This window comes from Coregonus clupeaformis, chromosome 15, assembly GCF_020615455.1.
Source record: "Coregonus clupeaformis isolate EN_2021a chromosome 15, ASM2061545v1, whole genome shotgun sequence".
Taxonomy (NCBI): domain Eukaryota; kingdom Metazoa; phylum Chordata; class Actinopteri; order Salmoniformes; family Salmonidae; genus Coregonus; species Coregonus clupeaformis.
In genome coordinates this window covers 43,043,583-43,068,761 of record NC_059206.1, presented here as the reverse complement: position 1 = coordinate 43,068,761, position 25,179 = coordinate 43,043,583, and the positions used below count along the sequence as shown (strand labels likewise).

The following is a 25,179-nucleotide window of genomic DNA, read 5'->3' as shown; positions in this document are numbered from 1 at the left end:
GCTGCCTTTACCCCGACGAGGACGTCGGTCCCGAGGAGGGGGATGTGTGATGTCACGAGAGGCTGTGTCCTGGAGGGACGTTACATCCCCTGAGGTGGCTGCAAACCCAGACAGCTATGGCTCCATCTGCTGGTATGGTCGGGAACTCCACCCCTCTATGGCCAATCTTCCCACGCAGCTGAAACAAATGAGGAGCTGATGAGCTGAAGGTTTGGGAAGGGAAGAGACACAGTCTCCAACCTGGGCTCTCTGGAGGACAAGAGTGCTGCACGTCCACTTCCATGAGGAATATAAGGATTTGGAGATACTTACCTTTGGGAAATACTCACCTTTGGATATATGCACCTGTGGAAATACGTGTGGGACATTTGGAAGGACGTTTTGCTGGGTTGGCCACTAGCTGCAACGTGGAATACAGTAAGACTGGGGAAAAGTTATTTGAGCGAGGGAGAGTTATGATTTTGGATGTGGAAGAGACATCCCTGAACTGTTAACCCTTAAGGAGCCACCAGAGAACAGAATTGTGTTATACTTTCGTTAGTTTCCCAAGACCTTTAATAAAATCCTTGTTTTGGTTGAACCTGGTCTCCTTGCACTACTTGAGCAATCCCGCTGAGAGCTGTGTAGCCTCTCGTGACATCACAGATGGTGGAGAATACGGGCACGCTCAAGCGTTAATAGTGCATGTCAGAGGAGGATACCGAAGGTTTGATCACCCAGTTTTCCAAGTTGGCCGTAGGCTCCCCGCCGACTGAAATGGAGGACATATTGAAAGCCCTTGTTGCTGGCCAGCAAGCCCAGATGCAAGCAAACGTGGCTCTCTTGGAGGAGCAAAAGAAAGCCAACCTTCTGAAGGCAGAGGAATTGCAGTTGCAGAGACAGAGGGTTGTCCAAAATACCCGCCCAATAAAGGCAAGTGACTTTATATCTAAGATGGGAGCTACCGATGACATTGAGGCATACCTGCATGCATTTGAGGCCACGGCCACTAGGGAAGCCTGGCCCAAGCAACAGTGGGTTGGTCTGTTAGCCCCCCTTTCTAACCGGGGAATCGCTGAATGCTGTCCGGGACCTGGGCCCTGACCAGGTTACTGACTATGATGCCCTGAAGTCTGAGATCCTCAGCAGATATGGACTCACAAAGTTTGGTATGGCCCAGCGCTTTCACGGCTGGACCTTCCAACCAGACCAACCTCCTCGGGCGCAGATGCATGAACTTGTCCGAATCGCAAGGGAAATGGCTGGATCCGCAGAGGAATACAGCAGCGGCGGTGGTGGAGGCCGTTGTGGTGGATCGTTACCTCACGCGCCCTGCCTTATGAGGCAAAACGGTTCATCAGTCAACAGGCCTTGACCACGGCTGATCTGACCGTGGAAGCTGTGGAAAAGTACCAGGCCACAGCGGAGATGCTGAATGCTTCCCGAAAAAGACCCCAGGAGGGCGGCCCCACCACAAATGGGAAGAACCCGTCCAAAGGACCCCAAGGTCTCGAACCCAGCCACGTCAGGACTTATCCCGGCTCCAGGGGGAGCCAGAAACCAGGCGGGTCCAAGAAGAGTACACCAGGAGGGGAAACTCGACAGTGTTACCGGTGTGGGGAGATGGGACATATCTCCTGGCAGTGTGGGAAACCAGCCGATGAACCTATGCCCACTGCGGAGTCCTCCAGCTCAGCACCCACACACCGTTTTGCCTCGCTCTTGGGAGTCGTAGATGGCGGCCCAGATCGACCCCCCCACCTGCCCGGTAACTGTGAATCACCATGATGTGGAGGCCTTACTGGATTCTGGTAGCCGGGCCACCCTGGTGCGTAAGGATTTGGTGGGCCCAACGTGTCTGACCCCGGGAAAGTCCTCCCAGTTTCCTGTGTCCATGGGGACACCAGGGAATACCCCATTACTGAACTTACAATGACCAGCACACGGGGAACCATACACACGACGGCGGGGTGGTTGATTCCCTCCCCGTCCCTGTCCTAATTGGGCGAGACTGCCCAGCCTTTTACCCACTCTGGAGAGAGTCTCAGGAGAGGATAACCCGAGTACCTCGGAAACGGAGAGGCAAGACTCATCCTGGGAAGGCTCCGGTGCAATCCTCCGAGTTACTCACTCCCGCCCGGGCTCTGATAGGGATGGCAGGTGCCCAGACCGACACAGAGACGGAGCTACAGAATCTGGACAAAGAACTGTCTGGTCTGAAGGGGACCGCTGAGAGGATCGTTTGTTAAAGCAACAGTTAGACATGAAGACAGAAGAGTTAGATATCCTCCAGGCTAAACTCCAACAGAGCTCCTTCCCTAAGCAACAGGAGGAGCTGGAGAGGCTGCGCAGGACCATCGAGGAGTGTGAGGAGACCCTGCGCAGTAGTAAGGAGGTCCAGAAGAAGGCAGAGGAGAAGTACAAGGTGTTGGAGAACAAGATGAAGAATGCGGAGGCAGAGAGAGAGAAGGAACTGAAAGCTGCTCAACAGAAGCTAAACTCTGCTAAAACCAAGGCTGATGCGTTCAGTAAGAAACTCAAGGAGAGACAACAGGAGGCTGAGTCCCTGGTCCTAGAGGTGGAGGAGTTGAAGAGAGAGCAGGCTGGCAAGCACCACGGCAATGCGGACGCCCTCTCCCGGCGTGATGCCTTCTTCGCTGCCTTTACCCCGACGAGGGCGTCGGTCCCGAGGAGGGGGATGTGTGATGTCACGAGAGGCTGTGTCCTGGAGGGACGTTACATCCCCCTGAGGTGGCTGCAAACCCAGACAGCTATGGCTCCATCTGCTGGTATGGTCGGGAACTCCACCCCTCTATGGCCAATCTTCCCACGCAGCTGAAACAAATGAGGAGCTGATGAGCTGAAGGTTTGGGAAGGGAAGAGACACAGTCTCCAACCTGGGCTCTCTGGAGGACAAGAGTGCTGCACGTCCACTTCCATGAGGAATATAAGGATTTGGAGATACTTACCTTTGGGAAATACTCACCTTTGGATATATGCACCTGTGGAAATACGTGTGGGACATTTGGAAGGACGTTTTGCTGGGTTGGCCACTAGCTGCAACGTGGAATACAGTAAGACTGGGGAAAAGTTATTTGAGCGAGGGAGAGTTATGATTTTGGATGTGGAAGAGACATCCCTGAACTGTTAACCCTTAAGGAGCCACCAGAGAACAGAATTGTGTTATACTTTCGTTAGTTTCCCAAGACCTTTAATAAAATCCTTGTTTTGGTTGAACCTGGTCTCCTTGCACTACTTGAGCAATCCCGCTGAGAGCTGTGTAGCCTCTCGTGACATCACAGTGTATTAAATGCAAGCTCTAGTAATCAATCACATTTATTTTATAAAGCCCTTTTTACATCAGCAGTTGTCACAAAGTGCTTTACAGATACCCAGCCTAAGCAATGCAGAGGCAGAAGCACAGTGACTCTGTAGAAGGCAGGAACCAGGCTCCAAGGGGTAACTCTGTAGAAGGCAGGAACCAGGCTCCAAGGGGTGGCCAGTCCGCTTCTGGCTGTACCGGTTGGAGATTTTAGAGGCCATTACGGCCAGATTGTTTTTCAAGACTGGTTCATAGATGACCAGCAGGGTAAAATAATAACCATGGTGGCTATAGAGCAAGGGTATTCAAATCTGCTGGTTTTCTGTTCTACCTGATAATTAATTGCACCCACCTGGTGTCCCAGGTCTAAATCAGTCCCTGATTAGAGGGGAAGAATGAAACAAAGCAGTGGAAATGGCTTCGAAGTCCAGATTTGAGGGCTATAGCGGGTGCAACAGTTCAGCAACTCAGGAGTCAATGTCAGTTGGCTCTAACTCCAATGTGGGTGTGTGCCTGCCTGCGTGTGTAACCTCAGGTGAACTTCAACGAGCCCCTGTCGATGCTGCAGCGTCTGACTGAGGATCTGGAGTACAGTGACCTGCTGGACCGGGCGGCTCGCTGCGAATCATCCCTGGAACAGATGTGCCTGGTGGCAGCCTTCTCTGTGTCCTCCTACTCCACCACCATACACCGCACTGCCAAGCCCTTCAACCCCCTGCTGGGGGAGACCTACGAGCTGGACCGCCTGGACGACTTCGGCTACCGCTCCATCTGCGAGCAGGTCAGACACAACGCACACACACACACAAACACACAGACTCTCTCTCTCTCTCTCTCTCGCTCTGAAACTTATGTCTGAGATGCACAGAGGGATCTTTCTAGAAATAATGGGACCAATGTGTGACATTGGTATCAACATTTCTAAATGGTTTGAAACTAAAATAAAAAAAGATTTTCATTCAGTTCCACATGAGGAATAAAAGTAAATATACAAATTGGCCCATAACTCCACCTATACAACAACATAGTGTCACGCCCTGGCTCGGGGGACTCTCGTATGTTGAGCCAGGGTGTTAGTTTCTATGTTTTGTTGTGGGTCTAGGTATTGTATTTCTTTGTTTGAGTGACTCCCAATCAGAGGTAACGAGTGTCAGCTGTTGGCTCGTTGTCTCTGATTGGGAGCCATATTTAACTATCTGTCTTTCACGTTGTGTTTGTGGTTTCTTGTTCATTTCGGTTTGTGTTAAACTGTAGACGTCACGTTATCGTTTAGATCGTGTGATCAGTAAATAAAAGATATGTTCACCTTCAACGCTGCGCCTTGGTCTCCCTCCTTAAGCGATCGTGACAGAAGAAACCACCAAGATGGGACCAAGCAGCGTGTCCAGGAGCCATCGCCGGGGAGATCCCTCACAGATCTCCTTCGCCTCCCTGGACTGGGTCAAGCCGAGTGAGGAAGAGAGGGGGCTTGACATTATGGCAGAAGGGCGAGAAGCTGGCGAGGGACATGGAGACCTGGGCCACGGGTAGGAGAGACGGCCCGAAAATTTTTAGGGGGGCTCACGACGGCGGACCAGCAGGAGGCCGCGATAGAGCGGTCCAGTGGGTTGCCGGAGAAGGCCGCCGGGTTACGGGGGCCACTGGTAGAAGAGGGGATGGAAGGTGTGGAGGCACGGCGAGAGGTACTGGCGTGTGTTGCCAGTCCGGTCCGGCCCGTTCCAGATCCCGGTGTAGAGCCAGTGGTGTGTGTCCCCAGTACGGTCCGGGTCTATTCCTGCTCCCCGCACCGAACCTGCGGTGCGCGTCGCCAGCCCAGTCCGGCCCATCCATGCGTCCCGCATCAAGTCTGTGGTGCGGCTCGTCAGCCCGGCTCTGCCCGTTCCGGCTCCCCGCATCAAGTCTGTGGTGCGTCTCGTCAGCCCAGCTCTGCCCGTTCCTGCTCCCCGCACCAGGTCTGTGGTGCGTGTCGCCAGCCCAGTCCGGCCCATTCCTGCTCCCCGCATCAAGTCTGTGGTGTGTCTCGTCAGCCCGGCTCTGCCCGTTCCTGCTCTCCGCACCAGGTCTGTGGTGCGCGTCGCCAGCCCGGTCCGGCCCATTCCTGCTCCCCGCATCAAGTCTGTGGTGCGTCTCGTCAGCCCGGCTCTGCCCGTTCCTGCTCTCCGCACCAGGTCTGTGGTGCGCGTCGCCAGCCCGGTCCGGCCCATTCCTGCTCCCAGCACCAAGTCTGTGGGGCGTTTCGTCAGCCCTGTCCGGCCCGCTCCTGCTCCCCACACCAAGCCAGTGGTGTGCGTCGTCAGTGCAGCACGGCCCGTGCCTGTTCCCCACACCAAGCCAGTGGTGTGCGTCGTCGGTCCGGCACGCACGTGCCTGTTCCACTGGAGCCGGATCCGCCGCCTAGGCGGAGTGCCCACCCGGTCCCTCCCCTGTTGTGTTTCGTTGGCGTGGTCGGAGTCCGCGCCTTTAGGGGGGGGTACTGTCACGCCCTGGCTCGGGGGACTCTCGTATGTTGAGCCAGGGTGTTAGTTTCTATGTTTTGTTGTGGGTCTAGGTATTGTATTTCTTTGTTTGAGTGACTCCCAATCAGAGGTAACGATTGGCTCGTTGTCTCTGATTGGGAGCCATATTTAACTATCTGTCTTTCACGTTGTGTTTGTGGTTTCTTGTTCATTTCGGTTTGTGTTAAACTGTAGACGTCACGTTATCGTTTAGATCGTGTGATCAGTAAATAAAAGATATGTTCACCTTCAACGCTGCGCCTTGGTCTCCCTCCTTAAGCGATCGTGACACATAGGCTTAGGACTATACACCCTTTAAGCAAAGTTCATACAAACATTGGCAAGTCAAATTTTTCAAGCTCTTAATTGTAATTTTCAAGGACCTCAATGTTAAACAATAGTATAATTTATATAATTGTACATATAGGGCGTAAAATAGACCCTCCCCCCCAAAACAAAGTATGAAAAAAGTAGGCCATTACCACTAAGAAGAACGATGCATTGCCAATGCATTGATATTCAAATTATGATATTCTAAAATATGTGACAATAATATGAACATTGCCTGACTAAATAGATTGGATGCATGCCTGGCGATTCTTCTGTAGCCTATGTGGCTGACGCAGGCACACATAATAGAGCGATGAATAGTGGTAGCATTAATCTCACCTTTTAAATCTCACCATCGCTGTTTTTATCATGAGAAAGTGACCAAAAACCATGTTCTTTTTTTTTATGGAAGGATTTGTATGGAAAACCAAGTTGAAGCCAACATTAAATGTTGTCGTCCTTGTAATAATATGAGGACGACAACATTGAAGTGGCGGGAAACAACATCCTCACAAAAACGGATCAAAAATGAAATCAGGGATAATTATAAGGGAGCAGGAGAACTTATAAATTGTCTACAATAATTACAAGGACTTTTCAAGCACCAAATTGAGGAAATGTCTGATTTTCAAGGTAGGCCTATTCCAGTACTTGAATTGTGTTATTTCATTACCAGATCATATTGTGAATAAGCCCACTAGGCTATGTAATTTGTTGTCATTATATCCAGAATAATTCATAGGAATAGCGTCTATCCTAACAATTGTGCACACTAGACTCGGTGTCCAAACCGAGGCACAAAAACATATGAAAACACGAACTCATTACCTTGATGCTTTCTCTGGTAAATCTAATGAGCCCCTGCTGTAAATCAAGCAGACAGCAACAGATGATCAACATCAATTCACTAGGGATATTAGATCCAACATGGATCCAGCCACAACTGTCTTCAATGGCGTAATGAATGAGACAACAAAATATTTTGGACATTCTTCCGGAACACCTTTTTTCCAGCACTTGGGCTGTTGTTGTATAGCATGCTCTATCACAACAGCTGTTCGTCACTTGACTGTCATTCGGAAGAATTCCTTCCTGGATCAGATGATGATGTGTGAAAATATCAAGGTGTAACTAATCAGCTGGACACCAAAAGCGCATCCAACAAGTATTATGCATAATTATTGAAGAACCACATTAATGATAGTATCGATTTAAGTTTTAAGTATCAAGGAAAGGTGACTTTTGGTCAGAAGCATTCGATTTTGCAATCGCATACATTATTTTGGATTTGTGTGCGCATGAAAACTGAGATCTCTACAAAAAACTGTCCGACAGCTAGATCCAGGATTCTTACATGTTTCAAGTTCAATGTCTAATTTAACTGATTAATGATTAATGGATGATATTTCAACAACTTACACTGCCATAAATGCAAGGACAGAAAAGAAATGTTTTATGTCACACGATTTTGGAAAGATCCATCAAGAGACCAACCATGATAAAGAGCTAAAAATAGGTTTTAAATCAACTCGTGAATTTTATTGAATATAGCTATGATCCCCCGTTATATCTTAATGTAATGACATGAAAAAAATGTGCTGATTATTATCAATGACTTATCCACTGCTGTAACAAGTTGTCCAGTGTAGGAAATCCTCACTAGTACCCTAGTTTATAGAAAGACCCAGAGACAGACAGAATAAGGTCTAGTACCCCACACACCACTGACTAGGTGTGACAAATAGAAAACATTTCGTAACTTTTAAACTGTCATCTTTTTATTGGTTTTCCGTTAAAACGATAAGAAAAAATAATACATTTCCATGTGAATTCACAAAGCAGCTGCGCTGCTGCCAGCAATGTTTTGGGTTTCACAGTGCGTCCCTTTCAGATGGTTAAGCATTGCACCTGTACTACCAAATCAAATCAAATCAAATATTATTGGTCACATACACATATTTAGCAGATGTTATTGTGGGTGTAGCGAAATGCTTGTGTTCCTAGCTTCAACAGTGCAGTAGTATCTAACAATTCACTAAAATACAAACAAATCTAAAAGTAAAAGAATAGAATTAAGAAATATATAAATATTAGGACGAGCAATGTCGGAGTGGCATTGACTAAAATACAGTAGAATAGAATACAGTATATACATATGAAATGAGTAAAGCAGTATGTAAACATTATTAAAGTGACTAGTGTTCCATTATTAAAGTGACCAGTAATTCCATGTCTATGTACAGTTGAAGTAGGAAGTTTACATACACTTAGGTTGGAGTCATTAAAACTCGTTTTTCAACTACTCCACATATTTCTTGTTAACAAACTATAGTTTTGGCAAGTCGGTTAGGACATCTACTTTGTGCATGACACAAGTAATTTTTCCAACAATTGTTTACAGACCGATTATTTCACTTATAATTCACTGTATCACAATTCCAGTGGGTCAGAAGTTTACATACACTAAGTTGACTGTGCCTTTAAACAGCTTGGAAAATTCCAGAAAATGATGTCATGGCTTTAGAAGCTTCTGATAGGCTAATTGACATAATTTGAGTCAATTGGAGGTGTACCTGTGGATGTATTTCAAGGCCTACCTTCAAACTCAGTGCCTCTTTGCTTGACATCATGGGAAAATCAAAAGAAATCTGCCAAGACCTCAGAAACAAAATTGTAGACCTCCACAAGTCTGGTTCATCCTTGGGAGCAATTTCCAAACGCCTGAAGGTACCATGTTCATCTGTACAAACAATAGTATGCAAGTATAAACACCATGGGACCACACAGCCGTCATACCGCTCAGGAAGGAGACGCCTTCTGTCTCCTAGAGATGAACGTACTTTGGTGCGAAAAGTGCAAATCAATCCCAGAACAACAGAAAAGGACCTTGTGAAGATGCTGGAGGAAACAGGTATCTATATCCACAGTAAAACGAGTCCTATATCGACATAATCTGAAAGGCCGCTCAGCAAGGAAGAAGCCACTGCGCCAAAACCGTCATAAAAAAGTCAGACTACGGTTTGCAACTGCACATGGGGACAAAGATTTGGAGAAATGTCCTCTGGTCTGATGAAACAAAAATAGAACTGTTTGGCCATAATGACCATCGTTATGTTGGGAGGAAAAAGGGGAAGGCTTGCAAGCGGAAGAACACCATCCCAACCGGGATGCACGGGGGTGGCAGCATCATGCTGTGGGGGTACTTTGCTGCAGGAGGGACTGGTGCACTTCACAAAACAGATGGCATCATGAGGAAGGAATATTATGTGGATATATTGAAGCAACATCTCAAGACATCAGTCAGGAAGTTAAAGCTTGGTCGCAAATGGGTCTTCCAAATGGACAATGACCCCAAGCATACTTCCAAAGTTGTGGCAAAATGGCTTAAGGACAACAAAGTCAAGGTATTGGAGTGGCCATCACAAAGCCCTGACCTCAATCCTATAGAACATTTGGGGGCAGAACTGAAAAAGCATGTGCGAGCAAGGAGGTCTACAAACCTGACTCAGTTACACCAGCTCTGTCAGGAGGAATGGGCCAAAATTCACCCAACTTATTGTGGGAAGCTTGTGGAAGGCTACCTGAAACGTTTGACCCAAGTTAAACAATTTAAAGGCAATGCTACCAAATACTAATTGAGTGTATGTAAACTTCTGACCAACTGGGAATGTGATGAAAGAAATAAAAGCTGAAATAAATCATTCTCTCTACTATTATTCTGACATTTCACATTCTTAAAATAAAGTAATGATCCGAACTGACCAAAGACAGGGAATTTTTACTAGCATTAAATGTCAGGAATTGTGAAAAACTGAGTTTAAATGTATTTGGCTAAGGTGTATGTAAACTTCCAACTTCAACTGTATATAGGGCAGCAGCCTCTAAGGTGCAGGGTTGAGTAACCGAGTGGTAGCTGGCTAGTGATGGCTATTGATGGCCGTCAGGAAGTCCAGGACCCAGTTGCACAGGGCGGGGTTCAGACCCAGGGCCCCGAGCTTAATGATGAGCTTGGACGGTACTATGGTGTTGAAGGATGAGCTATAGTCAATGAACAGCATTCTTCCATAGGGAGTCCACTTGTCCAGATGGGATAGGGCAGTGTACAGTGCGATGGCGATTGCATCGTCTGTGGATCTATTGGGGCCGTATGCAAATTGAAGTGGGTCTAGGGTGTCAGGTACCATTATTGTACCTCAATTCCACCTCGCAAAGTTTGCATTTCCATCTCATTTAACTTCTCAAAGTATTGCCATACAGGACTTCGCTGCTGTTGCTTGCATTTGTCTGTAATTCTTCTAACTCTTAACGACGATGACGTATTGGTGGAGAGTCGACTCCAAAATAATTGATTCCTCTACTCCTTGCACGTCGACTCTCATTTCTGAGTGTCAAGATTCGATTCCACTAGGAATCGACTCCTCAGATTCAGTATTTTTGGAACGGAGAACACTTTCACAAACACTTGCATCTTTCATAATGAGCTAGCGAGAGACGGAGAGAGAAGGCAGGTTGGCCACCAGGCAGACTGAGTCAGAACCGTTCACTAGGCATATCTATCGGCAATCAAAACCGGTAACTCGCAATGGAATGCTGTATCTCTCAATTTCTTGGCTTGCAATGTCTCGCAACTTCAGTAAAGCAGGGCCTATCATCAATGAATAGGATATTCTACACGCAAGAGACCGAAGACTGAACACACACTCGCATCATTAGTAAAGAGAAAGAGCAGGTGAGGGAGAGAGAGGAGGAGGGGGCACGCAGAAAGAACCCATGCGCATATGTCTTGGAAGTCTTGCAAATTCACCAAAGTAGCCTAAAGTTCACCTCTTCCTCTCTTTTTTTATTTAAATTACACAACTTTCCCCAGGAAATTATATCGTCTAGTTGGGCTATAACACGGAAAATAATGTTTTTTGTGATAACTGCACAGATTTTAATTCTGTGGGAGAAAAAATACAAAAAACATTGTTTTTCGGTTAGAGATTTTTCTTAACGTTAAGGATCCCAATTTCATTTAAACGTTCACACCCCTACGTACTGACAATGTCATCCTCCTGCTTTCTCAGGTCAGTCACCACCCCCCAGCCGCCGCCCACCATGTGACGTCACAGCGTGGCTGGACCCTGTGGCAGGAGATCACTATTGACAGCAAGTTCAGAGGGAAATACATTTCTGTCATGCCATTAGGTGAGCCCTGCATACACAGTACATGAATGTTCCTCCAATATGGTTACACATACAGAAGCATGTACCATATCTATTTCAAATCCAGTCGTGCCGTTTAAGATTAGGGAGGATGTTTTTTTAATGAGCATGGCCTTATTTCTATTACAGCATATTGGATGACTGTCATTCATATTCCATTCATCCAGCTCAATGTAACATTGATAGGTTTAGGCTCATGAGGTTGTTACAACCTACGAATGAAAGTTTACAATGTAGGTGCACAGGTCGAGAGAAAAATGTGAGTAATCAAGGTGACAGACAGTGACACATTCAATACCGCCTTGCACACGCTTGCCTGCATCTAGCTGATCAAGGGTGTAATCATTAGTTCAAACAGTTGCTAACGAGAGTTTCTATTGGACAAATTCAGGTATGTTTATCCCTGTTTCCTTCTGTTTAAGAAAGGTTTTTCAACAGAATCGGCGGAATGAATACACCCCTGATCACCCGCAAACACAGTTCACTTTCATAGCAGCCACATACAAACAGCATGATCACTTTGCTCGTTATATAATTCCTTCTCACATCTACTCCTCTCACCTTTTCCCTTCACTTGTAGACTTCATTGCACAACACAACAGCTGTCTGTCTGCGAAAAAACCTTTCCAAGCCAAACATTCATATCATAACCGCTAACCGCTACACACAGCCTACATCGTTGTGTCACCATATTAGCTAACGTCATAGTAAACATAGCTACTAGAACTAACGCGTTAGTAAACCCACTACAATCATGCAGTACAGTTTACAGCAAGCAGTTTAGCCGCTACACTGGTGGGCCCCATTGGCAATAAATTAATAAAACCAAAAGCTTACCTTGACTTGGAAGAGTTCCAGTGTTGGATAGCCGTAGCCAGTTAGCTAACATAGCATCCCTCTCTGTTTGAGCCAGGTGTTTGGCTAGGTTAAACTAGCTAGCTGCATTCCCTAGCTAAGTAAGTGAAAGTGTAAAAAATACAACTAAATATCTCTCTCTCTCTCTCTTGCTTCTCCTTCATTTTTAAAGAAATTAATTTGTCTTTCTCTCTCTTTGAGTCAACTACTCACCACATGTTATGTACTACAGTGCTAGCTAGCTATAGCTTATGCTTTCAGTACTAGTTTCATTCTCTGATCATTTGATTGGGTGGACAACATGTCAGTTCAAGCTGCAAGAGCTCTGATAGGTTGGAGGATGTCCTATGGAAGTTGTCATAATTACTGTGTAATTGAGCCTCCTAGGTTTTGTATTGAAGTCAATGTACCCAGAGGAGGACGAAAACTAGCTGTCCTCCAGCTAAACCATGGTGCTACCCTACAGATTGCTGTTGAGGCTACTGTAGACCTTTATTGCAAAACAGTGTGTTTTCATCAATTATTTGTGACATGAATATATTTAGCATAGTTTTATCTAAAAAGGATAACTTTTTTAATGTTTCGCTGTTTTTATTTTTATGAAATTCAATGAGGAGGATGGTCCATTCCTTCCTCCTCTGAGGAGCCTCCACTGGCTGATTATTTTAATGATCTCTTTCTCTCTAGGCTGCATCCACCTGCAATTCCACTCCAGTGGGAATCACTATGTGTGGGGCAAAGTCACCTCCACGGTGCACAACATCATAGTAGGCAAACTGTGGATTGACCAGGTGTGTCTTTCACATATTTAATGTGTGTTTGTATATTTGTGTTCGATCTGTTTGTCCATACTGTTTGTAGATGTGTGCGGTGTTGTGCAGAATCTGCCCCGTGGTTTCTGCCATCCTCTGCGGTCTCTCATTATGTCTGTATGACTCATCAGATCTCCAATCTGTTTTCTCCCATCTGTCTCCATCCCTCCATGTACTGCTCTGGTATTCTCACTTTCAACAGTGTCCCGTATCATGATTAATGACATCCATAGTAAATGATTACAATAGACTGCTAACATTGATAAACTATACATATTTTGTAAGGCATGTTGTGGACAGTATGTCAATAATGGTAAAGCTAGGAGAGTCATCAGCCTGAGGCTTGGAATAAAATAGCCTGTGTTTTTCTCTCTGTAGTCTGGGGACATTGAAATAGTCAACCACAGGACCAAGGACACCTGCCACCTCAAGTTTGTTCCTTACAGTTACTTCTCCAGAGACCTCCCACGCAAGGTAACTCTATGGTTTGCCCTGTGTCCTCTGGGTCTCTGTCATATATAAACAAACTGGCAGTCCTTACCATCCTCAATGTCTCCTCCCTCTTCTGGTGTTGTGTCTACAGGTGACAGGTGTGGTAGCAGACAGCGAGGGCACAGCCCACCACATCCTGTCTGGGACCTGGGACGAAAAGATGGAGAGCGCTAAGATAGTGGAAAGCAGCCGGGGATGTGGAGGGTCAGAGGGAAAACAGAAGACCGTCTACCAGACCCTCCAGCCCAAACTGCTGTGGAAGAAATACCCACTTCCGTAAGATCAGCCTGTCTGCATATTATGAAGTCAGCCTAATAGCACATAATGCACGCTAACCTATTTATACAAGTCATTTGATTCTTCTTGCATCCTCGCACCTCTTCTTACTTCCACCTCTCTACCCGTTGCTACTCGCCCTCTCCCTCTCTGTCCATCCTATCTGTCTCACCTCAGTTCCTTCTCTACTCCCCAGGGAGAATGCTGAGAACATGCACTTCTTCTCCTCCCTGGCCTTGACCTTGAACGAGCCCGAGGAGGGCGTGGCCCCCACTGACAGCCGCCTGAGGCCCGACCAACGGCTGATGGAGGCGGGGCTGTGGGACGAGGCCAACGTCCACAAACAGCGTCTGGAGGAACGACAGAGGCTGGAGAGAAGGAAGAGGGAGGCACAGGCCACACAAGCCCTGGAAGAAGGTGAGGAGGGGAGTGAAAGGACTAGATAAGACATGTCAAGAGAGATTACAGTATAGAAACTAGGAAGAGAAAGTGTGACAATTGTGATACTGTGTATGTCAGCAAAATGTTACCCATATTGAGGAATATCTGTGTATGTTTGTGTCTCTGACTCCTTAGGGCAAGACTTTGAGGGCTTCCAGCCACTGTGGTTCGAGAGGAGGACAGATGATTCAACGGGGGAGAGCACTTACGTGTACAGGGGTGGATACTGGGAGTCCAAAGACAGACAGGACTGGAGCCAATGCCCTGATATCTTCTAAGGCTCCGCCCCTGGGACTGTGACATCATCACTGGAGGGCCGAGCTGAGGGACTGATCGACAAGCAGAGGGAGGGTCCACATGCTGCAGACAAATGGAGATGTGGACAGCTCTTTGTCTGTGTATGTGTATTTGTGTGTGTTCGAGAAAGACAGAGCCCTCCATTGAGAACAATGTCAACTTCCCAAACTTCAAGAACTGAGATATACACATAATCTGACCCCCTCCCCGATGTAGTTCTCTAATCAAACATGCTCTTTATCATAACACCTGTGTGTTTCTCACTCACTGAGTGAGAGAATGAGTGAGTGAATGAGTGAGTGAGTGATTGTGTGAGTGACTGAGTGAGTGAGTGAGTGAGTGATTGTGTGTGTGTGCAACAGCGTGAGTGAAAGAGACAAATAGCTATTTATGAGAGAATATTTTGAGTGTGAGTGAAAGAGTTAGAAAATAGCTTAGCTACTGCATGGAAAACCGTATTTATTTGAGCTGGTACAGTGAGGGAAAAAAGTATTTGATCCCCTGCTGATTTTGTACGTTTGCCCACTGACAAAGACATGATCAGTCTATAATTTTAATGGTAGGTTTATTTGAACAGTGAGAGACAGAATAACAACAAAAAAATCCAGAAAAACGCATGTCAAAAATGTTATAAATTGATTTGCATTTTAATGAGGGAAATAAGTATTTGACCCCTCTGCAAAACATGACTTATTACTTGGTGGCAAAACCCTTGTTGGCAATCACAGAGGTCAGACGTTTCTTGTATTTTGTCCCACTCCTCTTTGCAGATCTTCTCCAAGTCATTAAGGTTTCGAGGCTGACGTTTGGCAAATCGAACCTTCAGCTCCCCACAGATTTTCTATGGGATTAAGGTCTGGAGACTGGCTAGGCCACTCCAGGACCTTAATGTGCTTCTTCTTGAGCCACTCATTTGTTGCCTTGGCTGTGTGTTTTGGGTCATTGTCATGCTGGAATACTTAATATTTTCAAAGCCCTGGCTGAGGGAAGGAGGTTCTCACCCAAGATTTGACGGTACATGGCCCCGTCCATCGTCCCCTTGATGCGGTGAAGTTGTCCTGTCCCCTTAGCAGAGAAACACCCCCAAAGCATAATGTTTCCACCTCCATGTTTGACGGTGGGGATGGTGTTCTTGGGGTCATAGGCAGCATTCCTCCTCCTCCAAATATGTCGAGTTAAGTTGATGCCAAAGAGCTCCATTTTGGTCTCATCTGACCACAACACTTTCACCCAGTTCTCCTCTGAATCATTCAGATGTTCATTGGCAAACTTCAGACGGGCCTGTATATGTGCTTTCTTGAGCAGGGGGACCTTGCGGGCGCTGCAGGATTTCAGTCCTTCATGGCGTAGTGTGTTACCAATTGTTTTCTTGGTGACTATGGTCCCAGCTGCCTTGAGATCATTGACAAGATCCTCCCGTGTAGTTCTGGGCTGATTCCTCACCGTTCTCAAGATCTTGCATGGAGCCCCAGGCAAAGGGAGATTGACAGTTATTTTGGGTTTCTCCATTTGCGAATAATCGCACCAACTGTTGTCACCTTCTCACCAAGCTGCTTGGCGATGATCTTGTAGCCCATTCCAGCCTTGTGTAGGTCTACAATCTTGTCCCTGACATCCTTGGAGAGCTCTTTGGTCTTGGCCATGGTGGAGAGTTTAGAATCTGATTGATTGATTGCTTCTGTGGACAGGTGTATTTTATACAGGTAACAAACTGAGATTAGGAGCACTCCCTTTAAGTGTGCTCCTAATCTCAGCTCGTTACCTGTATAAAAGACACCTGGGAGACAGAAATCTTTCTGATTGAGAGGGGGTCAAATACTTATTTCCCTCATTAAAATGCGAATCAATTTATAAAAATTTTTACATGCGTTTTTCTGGATTTTGTTGTTGTTATTCTGTCTCTCACTGTTCAAATAAACCTACCATTAAAATTATAGACTGATCATTTCTTTGTCAGTGGGCAAACGTAGAAAATCAGCAGAGGATCAAATACTTTTTTCCCTCACTGTATGTATGGTGGTGCCTGGTGCCCCATTGATCTGGTAATAAGGTAATAACTACCGTAAGTATATAATATTATACAGTAATAGGCAGAAGCCAGGGGGAAAGAGTTTGGGTTTTGGTGCTAGGATAGGATGTCCTGTTCCTCTGAGCTGGTCAGGAACAGAGTGTTCCTCCTGCTGGAGATATAGGGGCCTGCATTTATGTTGCACTGGCCAATAGGAATGTCAGGAGATAAAGCTCCCCCAGGTTTGTGTAACTGAAAGGTTATGAAACAAAAAGCTGCACATAGAAATAGAGTAACCAGAACAGACATGACTCTCTACTTCAAGTATCTCCAATATACTTTACATATCTATATGTAACATTATGTTTCCTTCCATGCAACAACTAGGCACTCCCCAGGTTTGTAACAAACTGTGCTTTTCTGTAGTGCATGAAAACACAGGTGTAGTGGACGCTGGTATCACTATGGGCACTTTTGATTTAAGATCTGTACAGACGTAATCTCGGAGACTCAGAACTCAAATCTATACCAGTTATGTTACGTGTGTCTGTCCACAAGAGATTAGTACAGACCACAAAGAAAGGGGAATTTTGAGGATGTAACAAGCTACCCACAATTATGATAATTTGTAAAATATATAGATTTTGTTCAATTGTCTTGATTTCTCAAATGTTGGTCATACAGTCGCTAGTGAAAGTCTACACACCCCTTGCACAGTCTTCACATTTTGCTGCCTTAAAATGTAATCTCAAAAGGGAATACATTGGATTTCTTTCCTGCCGATCTACACAACCTATTCCACATTTTAAAGTTAAAGAAAATTCTATAAAAATGTCAAAATTAATACAAAATAAAAAACAAAGACGTCTTGATTGCGTATGTCTTTACACCCCAGAGTTAATGCTTGGTGGAAGCACCTTTGGTAGCCACTTTGCACAAATCTTAGGGCAACATTTATCCATTGTTTTTGTCAAAATTGCTCAAGCTCAATACATTTGGGTGGGAGTCGTTGATGGACAGCAATATTCAAACCTCTGATTTTCAAGCAAATTTAAATCAGGAATGAGGCTAGACCATTCAGGAACACTCAACACCTCTTAGAAAGCCATTATGGTGTCTTTGACATTTTAAATTGTATAATTGTCCCACTGAATAATAATAACATTATATCCTAGGGTTAGCTTTTCAGAAGACTGAGGTGGGTTTTCCTCTAAATTTTTACCTGGGCTTTGCTCCTTTCCTATTTTATCCTGACAAACTCCCCAGTCCCTGCCGGTGACAAGCATACCAATAACATTATGCTTCCACCACAATACTTGAAAGAAACGGAGGGTTTCACTCTGTGTTGTGTTGTACTGGATTTGACCCAAGCCTGTAGTTTTTAATCTAGGCCAAAAATTCAATTTCTTTGCCGTGTTGTCTTGCAGTATTACTTAACAGCCTTGTTGCAAACAGAATGGATGATTTGGAGTGGATTTTTAAAAACAGGCTTCATTCTTTTCCCTTTGTCATACAGGTCAGTAATGTGGAGTGAATGCAATGTTGTTGATCCCTTTGTATTTTCAAGTATTGTGGTGGCAGCATCATGTTATGGGTATGCTTGTAACTGGCATGGACTGAGGAGTTTGTCAGGATTTTTACAAAAAATGAAAGGAGCAAAGCCCAGATAAAAAGTCAGAAGAAACCTTGCCTCAGTCTTCTGAATACCTAAACCTGGGATAGTTTACTTTTCAGCTGAACAATTACACAAATGTTAATGGGAAAGAGAAACCAGATCGGCTTTCCAATTGGTGTTGAGTGTTCCTGAATGGTCCAGTCTCAGTCCTGACTTAATTATGCTTAAAAATGTAAGACAAGGTTTGAATATTGCTGTTCATCCAATGACTCCCAACCAAATGTACTGAGCTGGAGCCATTTGGACAAACACTATGGATATATGTTGCTCTAATAGTTGTGCAAAATTGATATAATCTTATTCAAAATGTTTCACAGCTGTAATGGCTGCCAAAGGAGCTTCCACCATAATTTTCCTTTAACTTTGGAAATGTGAAGTAGGCTGTGTACATCAGTAGAACCAAAAATCATTATTATATGTATTTTAAGGCAGCAAAATGTGAAGAGTGTTCAAGTGGTGTGTAGACTTGTTTTATTGTCTAGTGTCTACAGACAAAATCCTAAATCTTAACAAAATCTTTAATTGTTTCATGATTCCTCCCTGTGCAATGAAAGTCTTATATTTTTTACAATATTAAGAAATCATATGAATTATACTATAAGGTGTAATGGCGAGTTTCATGGTGCAATTGAGGTGTGTAATTCAATTATTACACATCTTTGTGTTTGACTGCAGGCATTTAAACATGCACCATCAATGAACGCAAACGAGTGTTGTGGCACCACGTGTAGCTCATGCATGGTTTAGTGAGCTCGTGCACTGTTACCTAGTATTAATTAGGCATTAATTAGTATCAATTAGTTGTTTCTAGACTTCATTCACAGAAGAACATCATGTGAATTCAACTCCTGTGCCCTAGGTCTTCAGAAATATAAATTTATTAGCTCAAACAAACACATAAAGCATCTCAATGTAGTCTTTCAAACACTCACAATGTCGTTAGAGATAGTCTGTAATGCTGTAATCTGCTTTGGTGTCAGTTCTCAACTCAAGACAAAGATGAGAAGTAAATGAGACAAGCCTAAGGAAGGATGATGTCCCCTGAAGACCCAAAGCCGAGAGGAGATTTCCACTGGGACCGTCTGTCTGATCTGGGCTTGCTGGTTGGATGAAGGAGCAGCAGAAGCCCTGGGGTCTCATGATGGGGTATTGAAAGGACACTGAGGGCTGCACACTCCACTTTAGGCTACTCGTTTGATGTCACCTTGTCTCTAGCACACACATGTATTCAAGGTGTAACACTCAATAAACACAAATAAATCTACGTATGAGCACTTTATTGGCTAATCTTGATCAATGTTTCATCTTCAACTGACCTCTCTGAACCTAAGGATGAGGTTAAAGCAATGGGCCAGTAACCGAAAGGTTCTATTCCCCGAGCCTACAAGGTGAAAAATCTGTCAAAGGTGCCCTTGAGCAACGCACTTAAAGGGAAATTTCACAATTTGTTAACTTTATATTCATAATCTCCAGCCCCACCCCAACATCAACATATGTGAAAATGGCGCGTTTTTATGTTTTGTAGTAAAAAATGATATAGGAAGATAAGCGTTTCCAATGACATGTTGGGGTGGTAATGGAGATGATGAATATGAAGTTTTAAAATGTTGACATTTCCCCTAATTGCTCCAGAGTCTCCGTTGATAATGGCAGACCCTGGTCGTGACTCCACTCTCAGAGGGTGTCTCAGGGAGAATTTGGATATGCCAACAACAAAAGAAATCCCCAATTAACACATGCATATTAATACACACTTTTACATGTGTGAAATAGGACAAATATGAACACCCACCAAATACTTATTTGTTGCTGCAGTAGCACTTACATACAGCAGGTGCCACTATAGTCTAAATTGTAATATTGCTGCTGTAATGCCATGTTCACTTACAGTAAGAAAAAAACATGATTATCTTATCTTTTGGGTGTAGCCCTTTCCTGCATGTCAATGACCAAAAGCACCGTCTTTGGTCTCGTGGGTCGAATATTACTAATAATATTTTTCATAATTTCATAATTAATAACGTTGTTGTTTTTTAAATGAAAATAATCTAGTGTTTCTATGTCAAACAGTTTTGTTATATTTCAGTCTTCTGTGATGTATATAAAGGGTAATATTTGGATGCAAACAACATTTTATACATTTCAACTCTATATCTGAGGGTACAGGTGTCTTCTTTTTTTAAGCCCATAACCATGTGTGTGAGCTATATTTTTTATATTTTTTATTTTTATTTCACCTTTATTTAACCAGGTAAGCCAGTTGAGAACAAGTTCTCATTTACAACTGCGACCTGGCCAAGCTAAAGCAAAGCAGTGCGATAAAAACAACAACACAGAGTTACATATGGGGTAAAACAAAACAAAGTCAAAAATACAACATAAATAAGTATATATACAGTGTGTGCAAATGTAGCAAGTTATGGAGGTAAGGCAATAAATAGGCTATAGTGCAAAATAATTACAATTAGTATTAACACTGGAATGATAGATGTGCAAGAGATGATGTGCAAATAGAGATACTGGGGTACAAATGAGCAAAATAAATAACAATATAGGGATGAGGTAGTTGGGCGGGCTAATTTCAGATGGGCTGTGTACAGGTGCAGTGATCGGTAAGGTGCTCTGACAACTGATGCTTAAAGTTAGTGAGGGAGATAAGTGTCTCCAGCTTCATAGATTTTTGTTTCAAAATAGATTTGTTAAAGATGACCAAGAATCACTCTGTATGGCCCTGATTTAGCCCACTGCAGTAAAAGATTAACTGGCACTGTGCAGACTTTTTGCCTGCCTTTGAGTGCAGATCTATGGTCATCATGTCCATTTTTTGTCCGAGGCTACGAATAATTAGTTTTCTATTGAGCTGATTGGTGTGGCTACAAGTTCCGTATTCAGGTAGTCTAATAATTCAAATACAATTATTCATGGCTAGGCTATACACATTAATGGAAAAAGGAAAATGCAATTGTATTGCAAACAGTGAATAGGTGATTCCGTGTTCTTCACCTGATACACTGATGTGAAATATCCTGGATGTACATACACAACCTTATGTTCTATGATTGATATGGCACAGAATTATGTAATCCTCAGAATTGAGGATTACATAATCTAGGGTTCCCTTAAATTTAGAGAATAGAATATCCCAGTGTATTCTTATGAAAGATATTTTGGAATTAAGCATTACAGTAATTATATCTGAAAGTTAGCCCATCTTTTTGCTGATTAGGCTTTTAAACAGACATTGCATGGGGTAGATCACATTGTAATGTTTTTTTATGCTCTTAGTATATTATGTAAAATGCCCTGCAATTCAGTTTTCTTTACTGTTAACTGCCAAAGTACACCATTGTGGCACATGTATTTATGTAGGCCTATTTGTGTAAATAAAACCTAAGGCGATGATGATAGTGCTCCCTGGCTATATGATATATCTGTAATATACTGTATTCTACACTGGGAACAGCATGTTCCAAACTGAGGCAGTGTCATGCAATCCAGTTTGCATTCGTTTTTCACATAGGGTGATGTCAGCATTAGTGGGACATCAGGTGTAGAGGTTAATTTGTGTTTGAGGGTACTATGCTATGGTAATTTTGCAACCCAATCACAACAAATGTTATTGGCTTGTTGCTGAATGTGTTTTGTGCATGAAAAAATGGTTTTGGTTAGTGTGACATCATTGTAGTGTGTGTGGTCAGGTTTCCTAGATGGGTTGACCGACCCGTTGAAACCCATGAAAAAACGCTCTACATATGACACCTTGCGCTATAATGATATGGCTGTCATTCTGTCAATTATAATCCAATAATCTACCTTTTGGTGTTAAAATTAATAGTAATTGGTCATTTTAAAATATAATAATTCATGTAAACAGTTATTATACTTGATGAAATCAGATTTATAATACTGTCCCACTTCCCCTGAATGGTGTTTGGATAGTGGGACACTGACCTTTTCAGCTATTAAAATGCACAAAATGAACCTTTAATCAATTTAAATGAATTTTTCATTCATTGAATATTCTAAAATACATAGAAGTATGTTGTTTTAGTTGTTCATAAGATCTCTGAAACAATTTGAGATGTTATATAGCAAAGAAACAGCATAGGATGGCCATGGAAGAAATTAGAGAGAAATAACAAGGGTAGGAAAGAAAAGAAAGGAAGCAAAATGAGCAAAGAAATAGGATGGAAAAGAGGCTACATTTATGAAAGGTGACAGAATATAGGGGATAGTAGAGGTGTTTCAGTATCAAGTAAAAGCTGTGCAAACTCCTTTAGTTAGATTTTCACCAAGACCTTGGAATGTCCCCAAATATTTTCCAAGGCCATGGAGAAGGTTTAGTAAAAGGTTATTAAAAACAGAGTGTGTACAGAATTCCCCCTGTGGAGGGCACTACAGGACCCTATTTCACATTTCTACTTGTTTATGTGCACATCTGTTTATGTTTGGCTGGCTCCGCTGAGTCTAGCTCTCCTCATGTGAGGAGATATCGATCAGGGCAGGGCCAGTGGTCTCAGCTAAATCAGCTGGTGCCCACTTGCCCCACACTCTGTACATGAGCTGATCATGCACCCTCTGATTGGTTAAGGACATCTAGCTGGTCCTGCACTGGCTAGCCCTATAAATAGAACAAATTGCTAATGGCCTTTAACCTTCCAGTGTAAGATCAGAGGTGGATACACTACCGGTCTAAAGTATTAGAACACATACTCATTCAAGGGTATTTCTTTATTTTTACTATTTTCTACATTGTAGAATAATAGTGAAGACATCAAAGCTATGAAATAACACATATGGAATCATGTAGTAAACAAAAAAGTGTTAAACAAATCAAAATACATTTTTATATTTGAGATTCTTCAAATAGCCACCCTTTGCCTTGATGACAGCTTTGTACACTCTTGGCATTCTCTCAACCGGCTTCACCTGGAATGCTTTTCCAACAGTCTTGAAGGAGTTCCCACATATGCTGAGCACTTGTTGGCTGCTTTTCCTTCACTCTGCGCTCCGACTCATCCCAAACCATCTCAATTTGGTTGAGGTCAGGGGATTGTGGAGGCCAGGTCATCTGATGCAGCACTCCATCACTCTTCTTCTTGGTAAAATAGCCCTTACACAGCCTGGAGGTGTGTTGGGTCATTGTCATGTTGAAAAACAATGATAGTCCCACTAAGCGCAAACCAGATGGGATGGCATATCACTACAGAATGCTGTGGTAGCCATGCTGGTTAAGTGTGCCTTGAATTCTAAATAAATCACAGACAGTGTCACCAGCAAAGCACCCCCACACCCTAACACCTCCTCCTCCATGCTTTACGGTGGAAAATACACATGCAGAGATCATCCGTTCACCCACACCGCATCTCACAAAGACACGCCGGTTGGAACCAAAAACCTCCAATTTGGACTCCAGACCAAGGGACAAATTTCCACCGGTCTAATGTCCATTGCTCGTGTTTCTTGGCCCAAGCAAGTCTCTTCTTATTATTGGTGTCCTTTAGTAGTGGTTTCTTTGCAGCAATTCGACCATGATGGCCTGATTCACACAGTCTCCTCTGAACAGTTGATGTTGAGATGTGTCTGTTACTTGAACTATGTGAAGCATTTATTTGGGCTGCAATTTCTGAGGCTGGTAACTCTAATGAACGTATCCTCTGCAGCAGAGGTAACTCTGGGTCTTCCATTCCTGTGGCGGTCCTCATGAGAGCCAGTTTCATCATAGCGCTTGATGGTTTTTGCGACTGCACTTGAAGAAACATTCAAAGTTCTTGAAATGTTTCATATTGACTGACCTTCATGTCTTAAAGTAATGATGGACTGTTGTTTCTCTTTGCTTATTTGAGCTGTTCTTGCCATAATATGGACTTGGTCTTTTACCAAATAGGGCTATCTTCTGTATACCACCCCTACCTTGTTACAACACAACTGATTGGCTCAAACGCATTAAGAAGGAAAGAAATTCCACAAATTAACTTTTAAGAAGGCACACCTGTTAATTGAAATGCATTCCAGGTGACTACCTCAGGAAGCTGGTAGAGAGAATGCCAAGAGTGTGCAAAGCTGTCATCAAGGCAAAGGGTGGCTTTTTGAAGAATCTCAAAATAAAGTATATTTTGATTTGTTTAACTTTTTTGGTTACTACATGATTCCATATGTGTTATTTCATAGTTTTGATGTCTTTACTATTATTCTACAATGTAGAAAATAGTAAACATAAAGAAAAACCCTTGAATGAGTAGGTGTGTTCAAACTTTTGACTGGTAGTGTATATGGCAGTGTGTTCATGGAGTGCATGGGTAAAAACTATTTACATGTCCAATTTCCATGTCCCTACCCCTGTTTGGCAATAAAGTTCCTGTGTGTGTTATCTCTGTGAGGTTGCCTTATTCCTCTGACCGGGAAAGGTTTTCAGTGAGTCACAGACCAGTTAAATAGGAGTGTTTTCCCTCACATAGTGTGTTATCTACAAGCTTCTACAAAGTCTTATTGATTAATTCATAACAAGTGTGAGGTGAAGTGGGACACTAATGTATTTCTAATGAAAAAATAGTGTCCCAGTTAATTTACTAAAGCGCCCCACTAGCACTGAAAGAGACCCTTAGCAAAAGTATGGGTCTGATGTTGTTTTAGGGGTTGTAGCATCCACTGAATAATACATTATCAAGTTGTTTCATCATTATTTAATGGAAATACACCACTTAAATAACTGATTTTGATTGTCTACATACAGTGGGGGAAAAAAGTATTTAGTCAGCCACCAATTGTGCAAGTTCTCCCACTTAAAAAGATGAGAGAGGCCTGTAATTTTCATCATAGATACACGTCAACTATGACAGACAAATTGAGGAAAAAAAATCCCGAAAATCACATTGTATGATTTTTAATCAATTTATTTGCAAATTATGGTGGAAAATAAGTATTTGGTCACATACAAACAAGCAAGATTTCTGGCTCTCACAGACCTGTAACTTCTTCTTTAAGAGGCTCCT

General features: G+C 43.5%; 1 protein-coding gene across 2 annotated transcripts in view; it reads left to right on the top strand.

Moving 5' to 3' along the window:
- LOC121582393 (oxysterol-binding protein 2) overlaps nt 1–15,031 on the top strand; it is a 31,250-nt gene extending 16,219 nt beyond the window's left edge. The window contains exons 8-14 of one of the 2 annotated variants that reach the window (XM_041898144.1): nt 3,837–4,082; nt 11,193–11,313; nt 12,874–12,977; nt 13,377–13,472; nt 13,582–13,766; nt 13,963–14,183; nt 14,343–15,031. In XM_041898144.1, the coding sequence (XP_041754078.1) occupies nt 3,837–4,082; nt 11,193–11,313; nt 12,874–12,977; nt 13,377–13,472; nt 13,582–13,766; nt 13,963–14,183; nt 14,343–14,485 (1,116 nt within the window). In that variant the 3' untranslated portion in view covers nt 14,486–15,031. Of the gene's footprint in view, nt 1–3,836; nt 4,083–11,192; nt 11,314–12,873; nt 12,978–13,376; nt 13,473–13,581; nt 13,767–13,962; nt 14,184–14,333 lie in introns of both variants that reach the window. The other variant, XM_041898143.1, reaches the window with a different exon arrangement.
- The last annotated feature ends 10,148 nt before the right edge of the window (nt 15,032–25,179 follow it).